General features: G+C 35.7%; 1 protein-coding gene across 2 annotated transcripts in view; it reads left to right on the top strand.

The window, feature by feature from the left end:
• LOC143230482 (alkaline phosphatase-like) overlaps positions 1-22018 on the top strand; it is a 52602-nt gene extending 30584 nt beyond the window's left edge. For both annotated transcript variants that reach the window (XM_076464128.1, XM_076464127.1), the window contains exons 5-9: positions 802-1006; positions 9439-9576; positions 11622-11813; positions 12863-12967; positions 21629-22018. In XM_076464128.1, coding sequence (XP_076320243.1) covers positions 802-1006; positions 9439-9576; positions 11622-11813; positions 12863-12967; positions 21629-21900 — 912 coding nt within the window. In that variant the 3' untranslated portion in view covers positions 21901-22018. The remainder of the gene's footprint in view (positions 1-801; positions 1007-9438; positions 9577-11621; positions 11814-12862; positions 12968-21628) is intronic.
• The last annotated feature ends 494 nt before the right edge of the window (positions 22019-22512 follow it).

Raw genomic sequence — 22512 nt, 5'->3', positions numbered from 1 at the left:
ATTTAGTGATGTAAGTCCATAAGTTTGCTGCTGACACAGCAGATAACGTTTTAAAAATAAAATGTGTTTCTTACAGATTTAATAAGGAAATTAGTATCGAAAGATTTTCATAATGTACAATTTTATTAAATGTTAGTACCCCACCTTTTATGCATTAATAATTTATTTTTGTTTTTCATCTATTTTTAAATTAAAAATTATTTAATATAAACACAATTTTGATTTTTTTCCTACGGTGGTTTTTCTGATTTAAAACAAGTCAGCTATAGTTAAATTTATTCTAATGATCAAATCGGTTGTGTTTCGCATTGAATCTTGGAGAACTGGCATGATCTGATTGTTTGGAAGCTATATTTTCATCCGTATGTGTGTTATAATTTGACTGTCAACGCAACTTTTTGTTGGTGAAAGATTAGCTCAAGAATCGGTGGTAGGTGGAGATGACTAGCTGCCTTCCCTCTAGTTTTACACTGCTAAATTAGGGAAAGTAGCGCAGATAGCCCTCGAGTAGCTTTGTGCGAAATTCAAAACAAATATAGAGTGGCATAAGTAAAATTATTTCCTCTGTAGTGAGTTGCGGCTGGACACATACGTGAAATCATCTGTTTACCAGCATCTGATTGAAATTTCTAAAAACCTAACTATAAACTGATAAAAATTTGTAATAAAACCTGATGTTTTTTTCTAATTTGATAGTTGAGATTGGTCATGGTTATTCAGCGTGAGTAATACAAATATTTATAATTTTTAACGTAAAATCACGTGTTTGAAATATTATAAAACTACTGTTTCTTCAACTAGGTGATTCTTGGTGGGGGACGAGAAGCCTTTTTCCCGAACAATGAATTAGATGTAGAAACAAAGGAAAAAGGAAAAAGAACAGACAGGAGATACTTGATTGATGAATGGCTATCTGACAAGAAAAGAATATCCACGCGAGTCCGTTATGTGACTAATATGACATACCTTCGGAGTGTTAGGCCCGAAGAAACTGATTACTTGTTGGGTAAGTTTGAACAGGAGGAGACAGATTATTTAAAAGATAAAATATAATTTCAATATTGTTCTTATTGGATATAAAATAGAGTAAGAAACCACTTTCAGAAATTAGCCCAGAATGAAAAAATGTCTGTAAAAAAACAAAGCAACAACTTATCTGCTAGGCAATATTACATAATAGGATGATAATTGTTTAGTAAGTTAATATATGAAATAACGCTTTTGTTTAATATTAAGCTTTGATAAAGTAGACAATAACTTAGATGTTAATAGCTCGAGAAAGGCCTGACATAACCAGCTAGTTAGGGCGTTTTACCAGCAATCTGAGGTTCGCGGGTTCGAATCCCTTACCCACGATACATTCTCGCCTTTTTAGGCGTCGGAAGCGTTATATTGTGACGGTCAATCTCACTTTTCCTTATAAAAAAGTAACCAAAGAGGAGAAGGTGGGCAGTGATGACTAGCTGCCTTTCCTCTAGACTTTCGTTGCTAAATTATGGAGGATTAGCATAGATATCCCTCGTCTAACTTTGCGCGAAATTCAAAACAAACAAAAAACAATTCAAAAAATAAATGTTTTACAGATAATATAAATCACTGAGGCATTCTATTTTTCATGTAAGAAATAAAAATAATTTCATGAGACAAAAAGAATAAGCTTGAATTGTATGAAAATCTATATTAAATGTCGTTGCTGTTTGTTGGGAAACAAGTATCTCTTCACATGCTAGCTTCTAATACCTATATGGAATATTGTTTCTCTGTGTTGTAAAGAGACATCTGTTACATGCTAGTGTGGTATTTTCAGGTGAAAATTGGTTCTCGAGAAATATTAAATAGAACACTAATAACAGCAGATTCACACAGGAAACAAAGGAGAGTAATATTGAATCTGATAGCATAACTGAGTTTCCATAGCGTGTGCAAAATAACGAGACTGGACAAATTTAGCCAAAATAACCATAACAGATAAATAGAAAATTCTTTCTGTTGCCCCTCGGTGTGGATTCCTGTACGTGGTGAGGGAGACCTCCTAGAAAAGGTTCTGTTTTTTTAGTTTACCTCCTCTGGGACCTAAACATCCACCCACGTGTTTGCCGTGTGTAGCGAGCGACTCGTGAAAGGGAGGAGAGGATTCTGGTGGTTGAGGAGTCCAATCTTAACACACCTCTTTGACCTTGAATTCCTCTAGTCGGGCGGTCTTAGGGTGACCCTACAGGTTTAATCGGGTGGTCCATTTGGGCTAGGGTCAACCAAGCACCAGTGTTGGATGTTCTCAACGGGTGTTGAGGACATTATGTCTGATTATAATGTTTGGGTATAGTACTCATGAAACCCTGGCGTGGCTACAGTATCCTTGTTTGGCACTCTAATGCGTCTCCTCGCAGGGTTTCATGGGTACCGAAACATTCTTTCTTTATTATGAATCCCAGTGATCAAATTAAAAAAAAAACTAGTGGAAAACAGACCATTGGTAAACGACCACGTCTTGATGGTTCTTAACAACAATCTTCGGCTTCTTCAACACTTGTCACTCCTTTTCTGACATTACATTCTTTATCAGACAAATATTTAGGGCAAATGTCTTCCTTTTTTTATTCAGAAGGGACTAGAGGAACTTCCTGGCTCTCCTGAGTTAGTAAAAAGCTTCGTTTCGGCGACATATTGGTGGAAACATCCACTCCTAAACAAAGTGAACGCCTCTTGGAAAGCCATTGGGGATATACCCATTGAGGTTACTCTCCATGCTACTTTGAATTCGTCACGAGGAGTTATTGTTGAGAAGGATTTGGAGAACATCCCCGAGTCAGAGGTCCTCGCTGGTATCTCCACTCAAGGACTTTTTGTAGCGAGGCATATTTCCACTCGCAAAGATGGAATTATGATGCCCACAAATGTCTTAATTTTGATTTTACATCACCACGTCCACCTGCCACCATCAAGGCAGGTTATCTTAATTGCTAGGTATGGCCTTATATTCTGAACCCTCTCAGATATTTCCAATGCCAGCGGTTTGGACATTCAAAGACATCATGTCGTGGTTCCTTGACGTATGATCCTTATGGTAGAAAGGACCACGATGCCTATGAGTGTGAAATAGACCCTCATTATGTTAATTGTAGTGGCTCTCCCCATCTTACTTTCGTTCATGCCCTAGGTGAGTGGAAGAATAAGGGATACAGTATTTGAAAACAGTTAACAACATTTTTTCCTCCAAGGGTCGAAAGTTACTGTCCACCACTCCATCATCTTCGATGTATACTACTGCACTTCATTCCACTACTACAGCGGGAGCACAGACGGATCTCTCAGCGCCTCTGAAAAAATCGTTTTCAAACCATGTGAAACATCTTTTGCCCTCCATGGTTAAGAAAGAAAGTTGATGAATCAACGTCAACACCCATCTCTGTCCCTAACATTCTTTCCAGCAGATCCCGGATTCACTTCCGTTGTGTCTGGATACTGGTGTTTCATCGGGTCCATCGTCTTCTTCAGCCCCAAGATGCAGAATGATCATTCGTTTACGCCCTCAGTCGCTGGAGTTTTTTCCAACGACAGAGACCTGCCCAATCGACCCAGGTTGGTATATTTGGAGGTCGATAGATCTCCTTTAGATAAATAAAATAAAGAAAAATAGACATGGTCGAAAACAGAAGGGCTCTCCATCCAATTCGCCTATAGTAAGTATAAATGGCCACTTTGATACAGTGGAACTGTCGAGGTTTATGTTCTAATAGGATGACGTCAAATTACTGATTGATTCTTACCACCCTGTGTGTCTTTTCCTTCAGGAAACATTTCTGAAACCTGCCGATACAGTCACCTTTCGGCGGTTTTCTTTGTACAGAAATGACATGCTGTGTGATGGATGAGTGCATGGAGGGTGGACTTGCTGGTCGACCAGCATATGCTTACCCTGTCTTGGCTATTCGACATACCCTTGGAGGATGGAGCCATCCGTGTTTCCTTGGGTTCTACCATCACTGTTTGTTCTCTTTACCTGTCTCCTGGAGAGACCTATGATCAATCAGACCTTCGTGCTCTCGTTGAACCGGATTTACAACGCTAAAATCAGGGGTTCGATTTCCCTCGGCAGGCTGAGCAGATAGCCCTTTGTGGCTTTGCAATACGAAAAACACACACACACACTCTCGTTGAACAGTTGCTGTCTTCTTTTATAATCCTGGGGGACTTTAATGAACATAATCCCTTCTAGCGTGGTACTGATATCGATGGGTGTGATCGCTCCATGGAACGTATGCTCTTAGATTGCAATCTTACTCTCTTCAGTACTGGTTTTTATACTTATTTTGATCCATTTAGACAGTCTTTTACTGCTACTACTTCTCAGTCTGCTTCCCATCACTATTTTCCCACTTTTCATGGAGGTTTGACAGTTACCCACGGTGTAGTGATCATTTTTCTAAAATTTTGAGAGAGACTGACCGTGGTCGATGCAACCCAACCTGCGTGCCCAGGTGAAAGCTGGATAAATCCAACTGATCCTCTTTTACTACTCTCGCTTAACCTTATCCTGCCGTCATCTGTAAGCCATCGATAGACGACTGCGTGACAGCAGTGATTGACTGTATTATCCAGGCAGCTGCTCAGTGTATTCATAAAACCTCGACATGTTTTCCACGGTATCCTCGTCAGTGGTGGAATCCATATGGCACGGAAGGTTCAAAAACGGGCCTGGAATACCTTTCGTAGGTATCCCACTCTTTTGAAATGTATCATTTTTCAGCGGGCCTGTGCATATGTTCGGCAGGTAAGACGTCAAAATTCCAAAGCCATATATATATATAGGACAAGATTCAGAAGATCACTGGCAAAATAATTCAAACTACTGTCCAATTGCTTTGACGAGCTGTCTCTATAAGGTCTTAGAGTAGGATAGTTAATCTTCGTCTTGTTTGGTTCCTCGAATCAAACAACCTCCTCTCGCCCACCTAGTGTGGGTTCCGACGACAGTGCTTCACTCTGAACCACCTGAGTTGACTTGAAACGTAGATCAGAGAAGTCTTTCTCAAGCAGCAACGTCTTGTGTCTGTATTCTTCGCCCTTGAGAAGGATTATGATACTACGTGGAGGTATGGCATTTCACGAGACTTCACTTACATTTGTGTGGCCATTTGCCCATTTGTATTTAAAATGTTTTTTGGGCGGGTGGTTCACTCGGATCCTTAACTCCGTGTCGGTGAAGTTGTGCTTTCCGTGGTCCCTGAGACAAAATTCTTGGGACTTATCTTTAACCATAGGCTTTATACCATAGCAGCTACGAATCAAATGTACAAGAACACTGAATGTCCTCTGTGCTCTCTCTTCCACCTCTTGGGTAATTGATCAATGTTCTATGCTAAAGATATATTGTGCTCTCACTTGATTGAAACTGGGCTATGGGTCTCTGGTCTGTGGCTGCACCAGGACTCCGGCTTTGAAGATGCTGAACCCCGTTCATCATCAGGGGCTTCGGCATTGCACGGGAGTTTTTTGCACTTCCCCAGTCCAAAGTTTGTACACAGAGTCTCATGAACCTCCTTTACACCTCTGCCATTTAAAACTGTCTTTACAGTATGCTTCAAAACTTCGATCCTTACCATAGCATCACACCTTGGGTTGTGTTTTCCTTCCTCAGTGGGATATGCTTTTTCAGAACAGACGATCTGTTATTGTTCTTTTTGGCGTTCGTATTCAGGGACAGTTGAATGAATTAGATTTTTCCTTGGATGGCATCGCTGTATCTACTGGTCAGCCCATCACATTATGGCTTATTACCATCCACAAATGTGACCTTTCTTTAAGTCATCTTAGTAGGGATACACCGTCTATCAGTCTTAACCTCCCTTCGTCAGTCTCACGTAAGAAATAAAAGAGTAGTAATAGAAATAGAAATTCTCATTAGGAGAGCGAGATGTGAGTGTTCAATCCCATAACATCCCACATCTATGTCACCCTTCACTGCCTACAGACAGGGAAGGTGACTGCTCTCCCAAGTAAAGAAGAAAAAAATTAAATGAAATAAAAATTAGAAAATATGTGATACTCCCGATTTGAAGTACCGTCTCTTATTTGCTGAACTGATTTCGAACCTTCCTTCCATCCCATTTATAAAGATGGTTAGAAATCAGGTGACTCTGTGGACTCTGCCACGATTTGTTGTGGTTCGGTATTCTGTGTTCACTTTCGAACTGTATACCATTTCTCTAGCCCTGGATCACATAGAGACTAAGCGGTACTCGAATTGTACTATTTATACTAAATCGCTTAGTTCTCTGTTGCTCCTGTAATTACTTCACGTTAGTTCACACCCTGTTCTTGCAGATATTCAAAACCGACTGGCCCATTTCTCTTTAGCATCTATTTCTATTCAGTTCTTCTGGAATACCACGCCACGTTGGTATTCGCGGGAACGAGTTCGCTGATACCGCAGTTAAGTCTATCTGCTCTTGTGCTATCACTGCTGTGTCTGATTCATACAAGAACTATGGTCTTGTATTTAAGTGTTAGCTCCATGCCAGTTGACAGTCGATGTGGAGTGAGCAACGTGATAACAAAAGTTTCCAGATAAAACCTTCTATTGGACTTTGGCCGTCTTGTTCCCGTAAGGATCAGAAAGAAGTTGCCCGAACTAGATTACACATTGGTCACAGTTTTTAACTCATCATTTTCTTTTATCTAGGACTGATGCAATATGTGGTCTGTATGACACTCGGCTCACAATAGTCCACATTTTACTGTCATGCCATCATTGAGAGTTGTAATGATGGCAACATTCTAGATATGTTTTGTTTCAAGGTTCACCCCTGATGCTGGACATTGTCGCTGACGATGGTGACATTATTTTTAGCTTTTAAGGGCTGTTGGTGTTTTTAACGCTATTTAAGTTTTAATTAAAAAATTAGACTGTTTTGTTTTAACATGATTCCTTTTTACGAATTTTAATAATTTTACTTAAATTTAAATTTTTTACGGGTTGTTTGGTGCAGATAACCTAGTTGCTCTGCGCCATAAAACACCAACCACCAACCAATGAACTCTCTGTTGCACTTTTCTAAACTGTTGGTTAAACATAACATGGGTTCCATCAGTTGTCCAGATGACTTGCTACATAATCGAAAACTGGTCATTTTAGATCTGCCGAACTGATGGCTAATATCTATACCCTTCCTGCTTAAAGTGCTCATTCGTTAGTGGACTGGCATCTACTGAATTGTCAGCTGGAACAAAATGGCTCTTCTGCCTTTACTGCATGGCAAAATATAGCCAGTACTTTTTCACCAGGTAAAGCCGATACTTTTTTCTTCGCATTCTGTAAGATGTCTAGACATAAGTATTGACTGTGATTATAATGTATAACTTAATGGTGGACCTTGGGGTGGCATTCACTTTTATGATGGCTCATATCTCATGGGAAGTCATTGTGGTCACATCACATTTCTGTTTGGTGACAGGGCTGCTTGTTAACTATTCATGTGGGTGAAACCCAATGCCGTTGAAGTAGTTGGATTACAATCTTCTACAGTTGAATTGCCAAACCGTGTCACAGTTAACACTGTTTCTATAAGAATGATGATGTCTCTCACTCATAAGTGCCGTCGTCTTACCTCATTGGAAGGCTTCTCAAAGAACTTATTGAGCAGGATGCCATACTGATATGGAATCATCTACATAGATGGACAGTCTCTCAGTGACGACCATACTCTATGGCATGAACTCAGCCCCATCGATCATATATTTCTCCACTCAGTTGAATCGGCAATAGAGCTCACACTTAACTGTTTTCCAGTCATTCTGCTGCTTCTTATCTTGATGTTCGAGAGAACATCTAACCTAAGGACTAAGCATTACATAACCTGTTTCTGAGTCTATTTAACCCAATCAGTAACTCCCTAACACATTTAAAGAGCCAGCTTAGGTCCTTTCTCGTCATCTGCCTAAACATATGATGTGTGAACTTCTTGGCTGAGACTACAGAATCAGTGTTCTTAGCCAAAGCTTGTCTCGCGCACTCACAATTCTGACATGCGCTGAGAAGAGATGCTGTAAATCAGCTTGTTTCCATATGAAAGTTCAGGCAGGTCTCAAATATCTTAATAAATAATCTTTTTCTGGACAGGTCTGCAGGGAAAACACTCAAGATATTGTCTGTGTTGTGAGCTGCCACTGATGTCGTAGGGTATTCCTCCATCCTGAAAGTTTTTCCATCATATGGCTTAAGGTTTTCACTCATAGGTGACCATTATCTCATCTATTCGAAAAACAAGTCTGACTGGTGAAAATTATCTACCAGTGGTATGTCTTAACCTCTATGCTCTAGTTCACAGTGGTCTTGAACAGAGCTCTACTGCCACAAACTAAGAGTTCAGTAGAAATTTTCCTACATGGTTTTGAACTTTCTAGGTGACATTATATTTCAGAGAACCTCAATCAAACATACTTCGCTCCTATTAAGATCGATTTTTAAAAATCGAGTTTACTTTCGCAGCCTGAATGTTATAGAATCTCTCAGAGTCAGCATATCAAGTTGAACAACGTTAGAAACTTTTACATCAAAGTTGTATGTCTAGGAAATAAGGAGATTTTTTTCAATTGGATAACTTAATTGAGATTTCACAGTATGTGTAAAATAGCAAGACAAGGTAAATTTAGCAAAAATGAACAAAAACTTTTTATAGAACAGACTAAAAGAAAATGCAAAGTAAGTACTTCTACAAATAAAATCACGGTTGAATCTTCGTTACGTTGTGGTTAGTTAGATTCACAGCATTCATGTTTTTTAACTTCTATAAAGCTAAAACACAATGATTTTTAAACATGATCTTTACTTAATGATTTCCTAGTAGAATTGGATAATGAAAGCACACATTAATTCAACATGTAAACTTAATTTCTTTCTCAATTCAATACCGTCAACTGGTGATCATTTCCCTCTCACTTCATTGGTCTGATCTTAGATTTAACAACATCAGTTTGGCTGTCAGCATTTTCGTCTTAGATTCTGTATGTTAATGCAATATTCTCTCGGGAAGAGTAGACATTATCTACTCTATATAACAGAGTAACAAAATAACTAGAACAAGGTATTATCAACGTGTTTGTGCTAGAACTGCATACAAACTAAAAGCAAAATATTTAAAAATCTCCAAGTCACTAAAGCAGGTAGAAAACGCATGACATGCACTAAGTAGTAATGTCTATATTAAGTATCATCATCTGTAATGTTTCTATTTACATGCTAGTCGCTAATGCAAGTATTAGTGCTGGAGCAATGATCTTGTCTGAGGGTTGACAGAGCCTTGCTCAGAAAACATTTCCTTTTCAAAGCTGTATTAGAAACATAGTCTGATAACATATTTTTCTTTCAGAAAAAAATTGATGTTAAGTTCTAAAAAGGAAATCTATTTACTTAATGTTTTAAAAAAACATTTTTTTCAGGGTTGCTTGAATACGACAACATGCCATATGAACTTGATCGACCCAAAGAAGAGAAAAAACCAGCAATCTGGGAGATGACAGACAAAGCTATCCGCATCTTAAAAAAGAACCCTAATGGTTTTTTCCTACTCGTTGAGGGTAACTATAAGCTCTTAAAGCACTTCTGTGCTGAGCTTATTTGTCGGTTTTGTATATCTGTAAATGCTTTCAATAGACACAATGTATTTTGTGAAATATATCCATATATCTTACATCCATTGAAAACTGTGTTCAAGTATTTTAGCATAACTTTCGCATATCTTAGTCATATTAGCATTTTATATTAATTATAATACAGAGTTGTATTAACTAAGGAAATACAACCATGTAGTTATCAACATCTGGTAATCTAACTCAAACAGTTTTTATTGATATATCAGTAGACCTTTTTATCTGCACTATTTACGGCTCTCGGCACGTCTAACCCATATGTGATTTCAGCCCACATTCACTGCAACATTTATACAGTTACAGTGGTGATGGCATCCGTTATTCTGGTCTTTAGCTTCATGATGTTTGCGATATACCATGTCCTTGAGATACCCCCAAATAAAGAAGTCTATTAAAGTAATGACTGAGGGGTGCGGAGGCTACGAATTTGGCCCACCCTCTAAGCCAAACAACTCTTATTTTTATATTTTACGTGATTTCCATTTTATAGGTTAACGCTTGAGTGAAAAAGAAACATGACATTGGAAGCTATTTCTGTTAAGCCACACGATGTTGTAAGCTGCTTGGTTGTATTTATTTCGTCGTTTAATTATATGTATATGTATATGTGGATATACAACTATTACGATGTAATGAATATTTTTTACTATAGTTTCCTTTGATAATTGCAAGATCATATTTTTTCTCTCGAAGACAGAAACTGAAAGACAAATCCTGCATTATTTACATTTTTTAAATCTTAAGGTGTCTTTCTGCACATTACTTTTTATGATAAAGTACACGTTTTTCTACCCTAACATCATAAATTACAGCTCTTTGCACATGATTTTCTGTATTCAGTTTTCTACTTTCTAATTCATAAGCATAGTTTCAACCATCTATAATGGAATATAATTGAAAATTCTAATAAATATGAAAGCGTTTTGCTATACACCTTCTACAATGTTTGAACTCTGTTTATTATCTAAGGCAGTTGTTGTGTCTTTGTTTGTTACCCTTCATTTCTTCTCTCTACTCTTCATTATTCTACAGGAGGTACTTTACTACTTATTCAACTTATTCACTTCGGATCAAAGCATATGTTTCACACCTTTATGTTACCAAAAGTCGTAGAAGTTTTCAAAATATTCCTTATTTTTTGTTTTGTGCAGTATTTTTAATATGTCCCCTTATTGCCACCTGGAAATACGACTTAACTGATTCCACCCTTCTAGTTATTGCCCATAACGATTTTATTTTATAATTCAACACAATATATTGTTATTAATTTGCTTCTATCATGCTTAGTAATACCAGCTGGCTCATCTTCTAGGGTTTCTATAGTATTACCACCTAGTTGAGCTTCCAGATTCACCACAGTATTACCATCTGGTTCATCTCCCAGGGCCTCTTGGCTTGTAATGGTACTAAACTTTTTAATGTAAATGGCATTTTATGCAACGTATAGGTTAGACGGCCAGGTCAGATACCCTTAGGATTCATTTATAACCATCCCTAAGTTAGACCTTCTTACCAGAAGACAGGCAACAGGTTAGCATGTCTACCAATTATTCTACTATTCAAGCAGAGAAAGGTTGTATGTCACTGCTATAATATTTTCATAGGTGTAACCTATTATGTTAACCATTATGTTATTCTCCTGGTCTGTGATAATCAGTTTATTTATGGCAAAATAAGTTGTTTAATATAGATATATTAAATCAGAGAACAAACATAATACATTAGCTCAGAATCTTTTCTCTTCTCCATAGCGTTACTTTAGTTCAAAAAGTCACTAAATAAGAAGTGTAAGCTAAATAACCGAACTGTTTAATTACAGCTGTTTACATTTTGTTTCTTCTCCTACTCTGTTTAATTCACATTGTTGGATGTAAGTTACACTATTGGCACATCTACGTCGTGACCTGACCTACACAGTGTCACTGTCAAAATATATAGGTAAGATTATCTTAATATTAACTTTTGTCGAATAGGTGGCCGGATAGATCATGCCCACCATGATGGGATAGCAAAGAAGGCATTAGAGGAAACAGTTGCAATGGACAAAGCTATTGAGTTAGCACTGAGTCTTACTGACACAGAAGATACTTTAATAGTTGTAACAGCAGACCATTCCCACACGATGACAATCAGTGGTTATCCAGAGCTGGGAAACAATATTTTAGGTATTTGAATCTTTCTGTTTATTTAACTAGCTTCAGTTTTATTTTTTCTGGAAAACTAACCAGAATCTGAAGCTTTTTCAACCCTTTTAAATCGCTTACTTTATAGAAATGTATCTTCTTTCATCTCACTTCCTCATATGAGTTACACCCATTAAAGTTGGATTCTGCAGCTTCCAAAGGTTTGAAAAAAATAAATTATTTCTAACAAAGCAACTGACTGAAATTGAAAAACGTTAATTTTGTATAATGCAATAGAAAACCACAACCTTATGCAAGATTATGCTAAGAGTTTATATGCTAATAAAATAAAGATACTTTTTAAACCATCTTACTTAACATCTGTTTTAGGCCAAATGTCGATATTTTCAAAATTATTCTATGACAAAAACTTCAGTTGTTTGTTGGTATTATTTTCAAGTGATGTCAAGTGAACAAAAAGTATTTTTTAAATTCTGATTGAGTTTCTGTTTTCTTTTTAAATGTCACTTATTTTGATATTACATATATAAATTTGATAAACTCTCATCTGTTACCTAACAACCATATGTAAATAAGAAACCCTTCTTGAAGTCCTTTTGACAGTAGTAAGCATCCTATAAAAATATCTATTTTCTTATATACAGAGTTGTCACACTGAATTAAATGAGATGATTTAATGTATATTTAACATTACGACAATGATTATTTGAAAGTTTTAAATTAATCATTCAAGATATTTTTTATAATATTTTGATTAAACTTGTCAGGTTGCTAAGATACATATAAATATATTTTGGTAGTTTTATATACTATAAATAGTTTGTTTTGGAGCAGTGTAGTCATAACAACATAGTTTAGAGTTAGGTTTTATAAATTTATAAATTAGTTTACAAAATAATGTTATATATCACATTTCATACCAATAAAAATTTATCTATAAAATGATCCAAACACTCTTTTGATCTTAACATGATCCAAGCTGTTTCTTTCATTTTATTTTTTAATGAAATATCCCAAGTATATTTTACTGGAATCGATTACTAATTATGTTTTTTTCCTTTTACTTCAAGGAACGGTTGTTTCAGACGAAAACAATGTTGAATATACAGTGCTTTCTTATGCTAATGGACCAGGATACAATACAAGTCGAGACAATTTTGGGAACAACATAACACGTAAGTGTTTGAAATTTTGATTATCTTAGGCTTTTTATTTTAGAGATGCCGACTGTATAAATTTAACCAAAAATACATAATATGGCATATTTTATTATCAGAATACTTTGTTGTATCAGAATTTGATAAAAAAATCTTGTAATAACAACAGAAACTGAAAACTACACGCAACTAATGATAAACTGATTTTAGCAAACTACTTTGTCTTAAGTCCAAATATTACCACTTATCTGCTGTCTAAGCTTTGTTATCTTGATTAGCTAAGAAAGTGAATAGCAAAAACAGAAGAAAAGTTGATATTTTCCCAAATGCTTCAGCTATTCTGTTTACAAACTTTTAAAGCTCTAATGGCTATTCCTCCCCCCAGTGACACAACTGTATGTCTGTGGACTTACAACGCTAGAAACCGGATTTCCATACCCGTGATAGCTTTGTACTTTATTTCAAACAAACAAGCTATTGGCTACTTAATTACGTTGTGTTGAACATTAGACTTATTGAGTCTTCTATGAGGCCTATTCATTCGTCTGTTATCGTCGCTAGTTTAGTCTGTAGATTTAAGACTAGTCTAAATTTGGCAATAAAATAGCAAAGAGGAGAAGAGCCAAACTGATCTGTCAGTGAAACCATAATGTCATTCACTAAATGCTGAGTGCTCCCCAACATCTTGGAAAGTGTTTTATCCACTGAAAGTAGTGAAATGTAGCCTGTCACGTTCAGAACTACTGATAATGTCAGTGCTCATGCAGATGCGTCAAGCTCGGGGACGATGGTGTAAAAATAGACCGAAAATGTAACCAATCAGATATATGCTGAGATCTCTTTAAGTTGTGTTTACCGTGAACTACATAGATTGGCATTCATCACTTCCGAAGCTTCACAACTGCATGTACCCCTTAAAATAGATAGTTAAACTGCAATGAGTGGAGAACCTTTGCCAACCCAACTTTACTCATCTCCCAGCAGCATGGTCATGGTCAAATCACTTGGGGGATGCATATACAAGTACTAACCACGAATTTCTTCAGTAAGAGAAATATTGATGCTTAAGCACCAACTAGAACCTTTTTTTGGGGTTTATCTCAGCTGAACATGCTATTATTCTTGGAACATACGCTTATTTGAACATTTGTAGGAGTTCAAAATTCAGCAAAATGTTTAAACTCCAAACAGGATTCGATGCATTTCTTAACACCAGAGCCACATTTGTTCATGTAGCTATGAATGATGTAAGGTTGCCTTTGATACAACCAGCATTAGGTAACCAGATGAAAGAAATATTGTCTTCATCCTTCAGTGGTTCAGGAAAGAAAGATTTAAGTTAGTCTCTTAAGCAGTATCAAATTGTAATCTTAATGCAGAAATAAATGATTCAATGTTTGATGTTTATTTTAGATGATGCGATATTAGATGCTGTGAAATACCAGGGACCTGACCACCTTCGTAGCTTGAAAACAAATGTTGCAAAAATGTGCCAACGCTTTGAAACAGAAAGAAAATAGAGCCATCTACTAGGCAGAATTCAAAACCCATAACTATTGTTCCTATGATGAGTTTACTGCATATATTTATAAGCTACAACACTTATACAGTAAAACATTTTTCAGCATGGCAGCAACAAACTGGGAAGATATTCCTATTAATATTTGTGGAGGACTACCTAGCGAGTCCATCCAGCATCGCTTGGGTGTTAGAGACATTATGTTTGTGACCAAAGCTGTAATAGTAACAATAACGTGTGAGACTATAACTTAGACTAAGGTTAAATAAAGTTACAACAATGTTTATAATGACTCTTGCAGAGATGCAGCCTCTGAGCATGTTAATCCAACATATTTATACCACTCCCACAGATGTGATACGGTCGCTTGGTATGGGCTGAATGGCTTTCAACTATGTGGTAGTAATATACGAAAATATTACTTCCAATTGGGAGTAATCTGCGAATTGGGAGGTATCCCACCTCATGGAGAAAAGAAAGAGATACGTGTTGCGATTGGAAGGAAATTTTTTTCATTGGTGATGGCATAAGTGTTTGTTTGTTTGTTTTTCTTGCTTATGCAGAAAATCACACACACCAACCAACAAGTAGGCCGATTAATCAGCAACAAATCCAAGCCCTCATGTTTGATAATTTAAATAAGTGAGGCCGGTATCAGATCTGATAAGGTACAGCTATCTGTATATTGCTTTATGAATGGTGGTTAGTATGACTTCTACATGGCTAAGTAAGGCTGATGTTTGTCCGTAATTGTAGACTGATGTAGGGTAAAGTTTATAGTTGATATAGGAACAGGTATTACACAAATAAATTTCTTAATTTATCAGTTACTACCATGAAATCACTACAGTGAATAGCAAATACAAACTTTTTTTTACAACTGATGGCTTAACTTTCTCCATCACTATCAGCAGCATTACTAAATGAGTGAGAGTTGTTGCCACATATCTTGGCTAAAATTCAGCCATGCTAGGTTTAAACGTTATTTGCTGATATAAACTGTGGATAAAGTGATCCACAACTCTGTGGTAAATTCTTTAAAGAATTAACTAGAGTATGGAAAAGATCAGTGGGCTACACGACTTTAAGAATATAAGTGATGTTTCGTAATATTTTATGAAGTAATCTGAAATAAATTAACGTCTAGTTCTTTGGTTAAAATTATATTCGAAAGATAATGCTTTAATATAAGGAAAATAATCAAAAATGAGTCATGTTACCTGAGCAAGAAGTGTTCTGGTTAGGATTTCTAATTTTGATGATTAAAACAGAAAATATACATTTGTTTAGATTATTCTTTGTGCAGTATATGAACGGTATGTGACTAGAAACTAGCAATATAGCTACCGCTACTTCATTAACATTGCATTGGAGACAAATATATTGATTTTGGCCGAAGCTGTTGAAATAATTGGAGTACAAAACAGCAAATAAAACTCATAAATTGCTGATGAAATTCCCTAAAGTATTTGTCTACGAATAGCCAGTTAGGAAGCACATATGCCATTATACTACAGTTACCACAATTTTGAATGCTGAAAAACAACAATAAAAATTTAGGCTTCGTTCAATCACTAGAGATGCAGTTAACACTAAGGTAGCTCAGATACAAAATGGTGGAACCATTTAATGTTCAGAAAGTACTCAGCAATCACACACAGTTGAAGTAAAAAGAGATTCCTCTCCAAGGTTCAGTGTACAGACAGTTGAACATTATATGTGTGAACACATTTGTTGACGTGTAGGGACTTTTGCATCTCAATTATTGAAAGGGTTTTACTTGTCTTATTCACTAAATCTCATCTTTGGCAACTGAAAGGTCTTGATACATGATGAAAGTCAGTGCTCAACACTTGAGAAGACCTCTGTAGTATGTGGTTTGAAGTGAGAATGGTGTATTCTCTACAGTGATATCACTTTCATATTTGGTTACTGGTATTTCGATATCCAAAACAATCAGGTTTACAAGTGTAGTTTCAGAGAAATACTTTAAGTATAAAAAGTTTCGTAAACACTAGTAAATATGAAGGCCTGGCATGGCCTAGCGCGTTAAGGCGTGCGTTTCGTAATCTGAGGGTCGCGGTTTCGCGCCCGAATCGCGACAAATATGCTCGCCCTCCCAGCCGTGGGGGCGTTATAATGTACGATCAATCCCACTTTTCGTTGGTAAAAGAGTAGCCCAAGAGTTGGCGGTGGGTGGTGATGACTAGTTGCCTTCCCTCTAGTCTTACACTGCTAAATTAGGGACGGCTTTGTGCAAAATTCCAAAACAAACAAATAGTAAATATGAATGGAGTGTATACAGATTCTGTGAAGAATAAAGCAGTAAAAAATTAAGTGTGAACTAACAATGAATCTCATTTTAAATGGACTGTAGACTATAAAATGTAATTATTGTTCTTAAATGTGTGAAGATAGATGTTCTATTCTTTCTAGTGAAAGAGGAATTAGAATACATTTCAGTGCATAATGATGGGAAGCATGTTATAGTTTATGTGAGTACAACAACGAAAAAGAAATGTACAATTGTAGTATTTATCAAGCACATTATCTGCCATTTGTTTGGCCAAACGTTTACAACTTGCATAAATCATATATCTTCGAAGTGGCTGATGAATGTTAGAGAACATAAATAGTAATGATGTGAGAATATAACTTCACTGTACAATGCCAGCTTGTCTGACAGCATAGAAATACGGATGAACTTTCTTGCTGGCATGAAAGAGCTTTCCATATATATATTGTATGTGTCGTAGACGTAATGCTGCCACGACGAATAAAGCCTCAGCTACGACACAAATCGTGAAAATATTAAATATTTTACTAATAAATGTGTACCAAACATAACAAGAGAGTGAATCTGTGAGAGGAGCAGAAGGATTCCGACTTAGTTTGGGTACTTACTTGTTGTGCTGTAAGGCAAAACATGATCATTACAGACTTGTGAACATGGTTTAGAACTTTAGAAGATATATTACAGAGATGTAGGCGGAAGATCTGTGTTGTTTGTACAACCTCTATAAAAAAAAGTGATCAACATGTGATGTTGCTAGTAGTCCTGAGATATACGAGATCTAAAATTCTGTGAAAATTTAGTTAAAAAGTATCAAATGCGTCAGAAAGCGTCTTTGACTACGTCAGTACTGCAAAATGGTTTATTGATTGCACTGATGTATAAAGGAATGGCAAATACTACATTACTAACTTGTCTCAGGAAATACTTCATCGATCTCATTGCCCAACCTGCTTGGAAACTTACTGTGGTCATCATTATATTATGGTGGTAACTAATTATTTTCCTAAGTGGATTAAAGCATGGTTGCTGGTTAATGTCTTGACTCAAACATTCACAAACAAATGGACTAAGCAGTAGATAGTCTATTTCAGAGCACCAAAGGAGAAGAACTATTTTAATCAAACTGTTTGTTACATTTTGTAAGATAATGGATTTGACAAATATTTCACTTTTTTGTTAGAAGCCCAATAACTTAGGTGAATGGATTGTTCAAAGTGTATATCATATGTGTTATATGTTTATGACGTCAGATCAAGCTGATTAGCATGACCACCTGCCATATGTAATGGATGACGCACTCCACAACAAAGCAACAGCGTACTGACAATTGTCTCATTTTTGTTACTTCTACGCAGACACACATGCATCACCTGCTAAATTGCCTGAACGTTTGCAAGAATATTTGGAAAGGTTTTGCTTAATGCGTACGAGGTTGCATCTGAAGAGGATAATAGAAAGGAAGAGACATTATCATATGTTCAGAGAACAATATTTTAAATGTAGAGACAAAGTTTAATCCTATTATATTCCAACAGCAATAAACTATTCAGATCCAGCTGGACTTGACTTTACTTTGTACTCCAGTGACTCAATCCATCAAAATTTGAGATCCAGTCTTCACAAAAGCATATTGAACACGTTCACCAGTTAAAGCTGTACATTACTCATGAGTCTCTGTAACACTGTATTGGCTAATAATCAGGAAGTGAGTGAGTTGAGGCTACATCCAGTAATGAAATCATCGTCAAATACTATCAAATAGGAGGGGAGGAAAAGGGAAACAGTAAACTTTCTCTGGATATTAATGGTGAGTCCCAACTAAATGTCACATAACCACCATGGTAATATTGACCCCAGTCACTATTGGTAGGACTGAGATATAATTCTCAAAATCAAGTAAAATGATTGATCAATAACTCAATGACCAAAAAGACTTGTAACCTTTACTTTCTGAGCTATCTAGTGGGCCTAGAACATAAATGATTGAACCGCTAAAGACTAAGCAATATATCTTGTGTCTATTAATGGAGTACCAGGAAAAAATGGAAAAAAATAGATCTTTGCCCACTTTGGATGAGGACATGGCCTGACAAAGTTTTCTGTCTGGCGAAGAAACTATATACAAGCTTCCCATAGTCCTGCAAAGACTTTCCACTTAGCAAGAAAAACCAAATCAAGAAAATTGCTGAGCATAAGAAGGAATCACCATGACATCACACTCCATCTGTTGTTCTGCCTGCGAACTCTGTAACAGTTTCAGTGATTGTTTAATTATCCCTACCCAGCAGAGTACAAACACAATATGTTTTAGTAGAGCCACTGAACATAATTCCAGAATAATATAATGTAAGGACAGAGCTTCTAGTGGAACCAGAGAACGTCATCCCAGAGTGATTTTATAACAGGGCAAAAATTCTAGTGGAACCACTGAACATCATCCCAGAGTAGTGTGATCCTAGGACAAACCTTTTAGTAAAACCACTGAACTTCACCCCAGAATGATGTTATGCTAAGGCAGAGCTTCTAGTGGAATTACTGAACATCATCCCAGAGGGTGCTTGGACAGTGATGTACTGCAGCATTGTGACAATCATAGATCAAATGTGGGATAACCGCCTGGTAGTTTATTCATCAAGAAAAAGAACACTGGCATTGGGAAAGAGAGTGAGGTGAATTTAGGATAGTAGATTATCTTTGCTGGACCAGAGAACAGCTAAAAGAAGTAGGCGTAGGCCGACAGGAGCTTCTGAATGCAAATATGTATATTTGGTATATTTCATTCTTCTCGTCTTCTTCAATTTCCCTTTTACACTTATTTATTTTGGTCTTATTTTCGTGTATTGAGTTTCCATTAGATGTTTTGCATTTTGGGATATTTTCTAATGTGCTGTTTATGTAAGCTATTTAGTCATGAAAGGTTTTTTGTGTTTGTTTTTAGACAGTTGTATTGTATGTGTTAATTATGTATATCAGACAATTTCAGTTCTTTTTCATTTGTAATTTGACTTACAATTTTTCTTATTGATGTAAATTTTTCTTTATTGTTTTTATCTGTACAAGTTTGTGTAATGGTGAATCAAAGAATTTAAATTTATTGTATTTTGAAGGTGTTTTGTGATTCTATTTCAAGGTTTTGTTCTGTATTGTGTTAGGCTTTGTGAAAAAAATACAATCGTTATTATTTTGTATGTAAGTTTAATTTTGAACAGTTGCTTTGTTGACTATCTATTTTGATATTGTGATATAGTTTTCTTTTTAATTGTTTTGAGTTACATAATGTGTTATGTTTGTACTTTTTGTGGTGTGTTCAACTTGAATTTATACGTATGCATTTTTAATGGATATTTGATGGTTCAATTTTATATTACATTTTGACGCACGTGATTTGTTTATAATTTCTTGAAAGTTTATGTATTATGCCTTTTTTTCAAAATATTTTTTGTTACGTAATACATTGTTTACTCAGCAGTTCTTATAACTGCGTGTTTTTCATACTTTCAGTTTCCGTGTAATTTTTTGTTAGATCATCTTGTAAATTTTAAACTAGTGTTATGCACAAAGTAACGTTATTGGAAGCCTAAGATTAAGAAAAAATGAGTAATAGAACACAATTACCACATATCTCACTCTCTGTTAGTAAAATTTTATATTTACCAAACATATTTTACATTTCAAAGTCCTAATTTAGAACAACCTAAATTCATTACAGGTCGTATGTTAACTTGAGTCTTGAATAACTTTAAGTAGCAAGATTCAATCAAGAAAACTTCCTATTGCTTCATTGGATAGTTAAAATGCATTCCATTTTCCTTTTAGGACATTTGTCACAATAAGTAACGATAGTTCTAGTTTCTTGTGAACTAGTTTTCTGATTGGTCAGTTACAGAGAGAGAATGAACTTTAAATGCAGTTTGGTAATTTACAAAGATGTTCATTTCTATCTTGGAAGATCAAAGACTTGCTGTGAAGTTTCAATTTTATGTTTTGCATGAGTTCAGTTTCTCATCTTCCTCTTACATTTGTTGCTATTAGTTCATTATCAATAATAGTCACTTTCAAGCATCGTTTATTTTCATTCTCTTTAATTTAAATATCAGTTTGATTTTAACTCTCTACAATAAAGCAATAGTAATACTTTTTTATGATCAACTATTCACCAGTTTGTTTTCAGTTATGTTCAACTTCACGTCATGTCTTGTCTCTTTCAGTACACCTATAATAAATCACTATAATTGTTTTTTCCATACGTTAGGTCCTCGAGTCTCCAATTACTTCCAAGATTGGTGGTTATGTGCTATGCTTATTTTTGTATTATTAGCCATCTTCCCCACGCATGATCCTTGAATCTGTGCTAGGTTTATCTTTGTTCTATCAACCATTTTCCCTACAGTATGACCTTAAGTCTCCAATTATCGCTAAGATCAGATATTTGTGACCTAGGTTTGTTTCTTTATTACCATCTATCTTCCACACACTAGGTCCTCGACTCTCTAATTATTACTAAGATTGGAGATTGCGTTCTAGGTTTACCTTTGTATTTATCACTCACTCACTTGATATTTGAGTTTCCAGTTATTGCCAAGACAGGTGATTGTGTTCCAGATTTATCTTTGTATTAGCACAGACATTTTGAAGACTAATCATTTTAGAAATACTATATTTTTTTACAGTAATCCCGTACGTGTTTCTCTTATAATTAACTTATTTTGCTTTTATGAGTAAAAAGTATTATAAACACGGTTTAATTTTTATTGTATTTATGAAATATAAAAAAAAACGATTGTGTGCTGGTTAATGCCTCATGAAGTTTGACTCATTTAAAGTGTCTAAGTTTTAGAAATAAAACTGTTTTGTTTTATTTCAGTTGGTAACGAATACAAACAGCTTGCAACATTCTACCTCGACAGTGAGACCCACGCTGGAGAGGATGTTCCTGTGTTTGCTATTGGGCCCATGGCTCATCTGTTCCAAGGTGTTCACGATCAGTCCTATATTCCTCACGCTATGAGTTTCGCCGCCTGCATTGGGCCAAATAAGGAACTCTGTAATGACGCTGTAAAATTAGCATCGCACACAATACTTCCTTTTTTGCCGTTGTATTTCTATGGTCTTTCTTTTTTAAAAGAAATGGTGTAATCGTAATTAACTTAGATCAGGTACACTATCATATTTCAAAGTTGGATTATCCGTTTTGGAGTAATCATAACACGTATGATAATTTCTGAAAATAAAAACAAGCTATTTTTATTCTCAATAATATTGTAGCGTAATTAATCACAACATCTGAAAACTGGATGTCATTATTTTGTTACATTATATATATAATATTTATGAGTATTCATGAAATCATTACTGGGCATGATTAAGAAACGAAATAATGATAATAAATCATTTAGTGTTCTTTTACACTAAATCACGACACATAAATTCTAGAGAAAAGAGCCAACAGAATATTGAACGTCTTTTAATTAATGTGTATTTTGTACTATATTAAGTACTTACAAATATAATATCCCCTAATGAACCCATGGAAAACTAAAGGTCTTACATAATATTGAATACGTATTTATAATATCAACTGACTCTTGTTAATTAAATAAATTATATCGGTTATAATACTGTATTAAAGTGTTTAGACAAGGGAATATTTTGTCATCCTTTACATTTTACGGGTCTAATTCTTTCATGACATTACAGAACGTAAATTTTACCACTATGGCAATGCTGATCTCTGATGACAACTGAATG

The sequence above is a fragment of the Tachypleus tridentatus genome, chromosome 10 (genome assembly GCF_004210375.1).
Source record: "Tachypleus tridentatus isolate NWPU-2018 chromosome 10, ASM421037v1, whole genome shotgun sequence".
Taxonomy (NCBI): Eukaryota; Metazoa; Arthropoda; class Merostomata; order Xiphosura; family Limulidae; genus Tachypleus; species Tachypleus tridentatus.
Note: the sequence above shows the minus strand (reverse complement) of the source record. Positions and strands in the feature narration are given on the sequence as shown.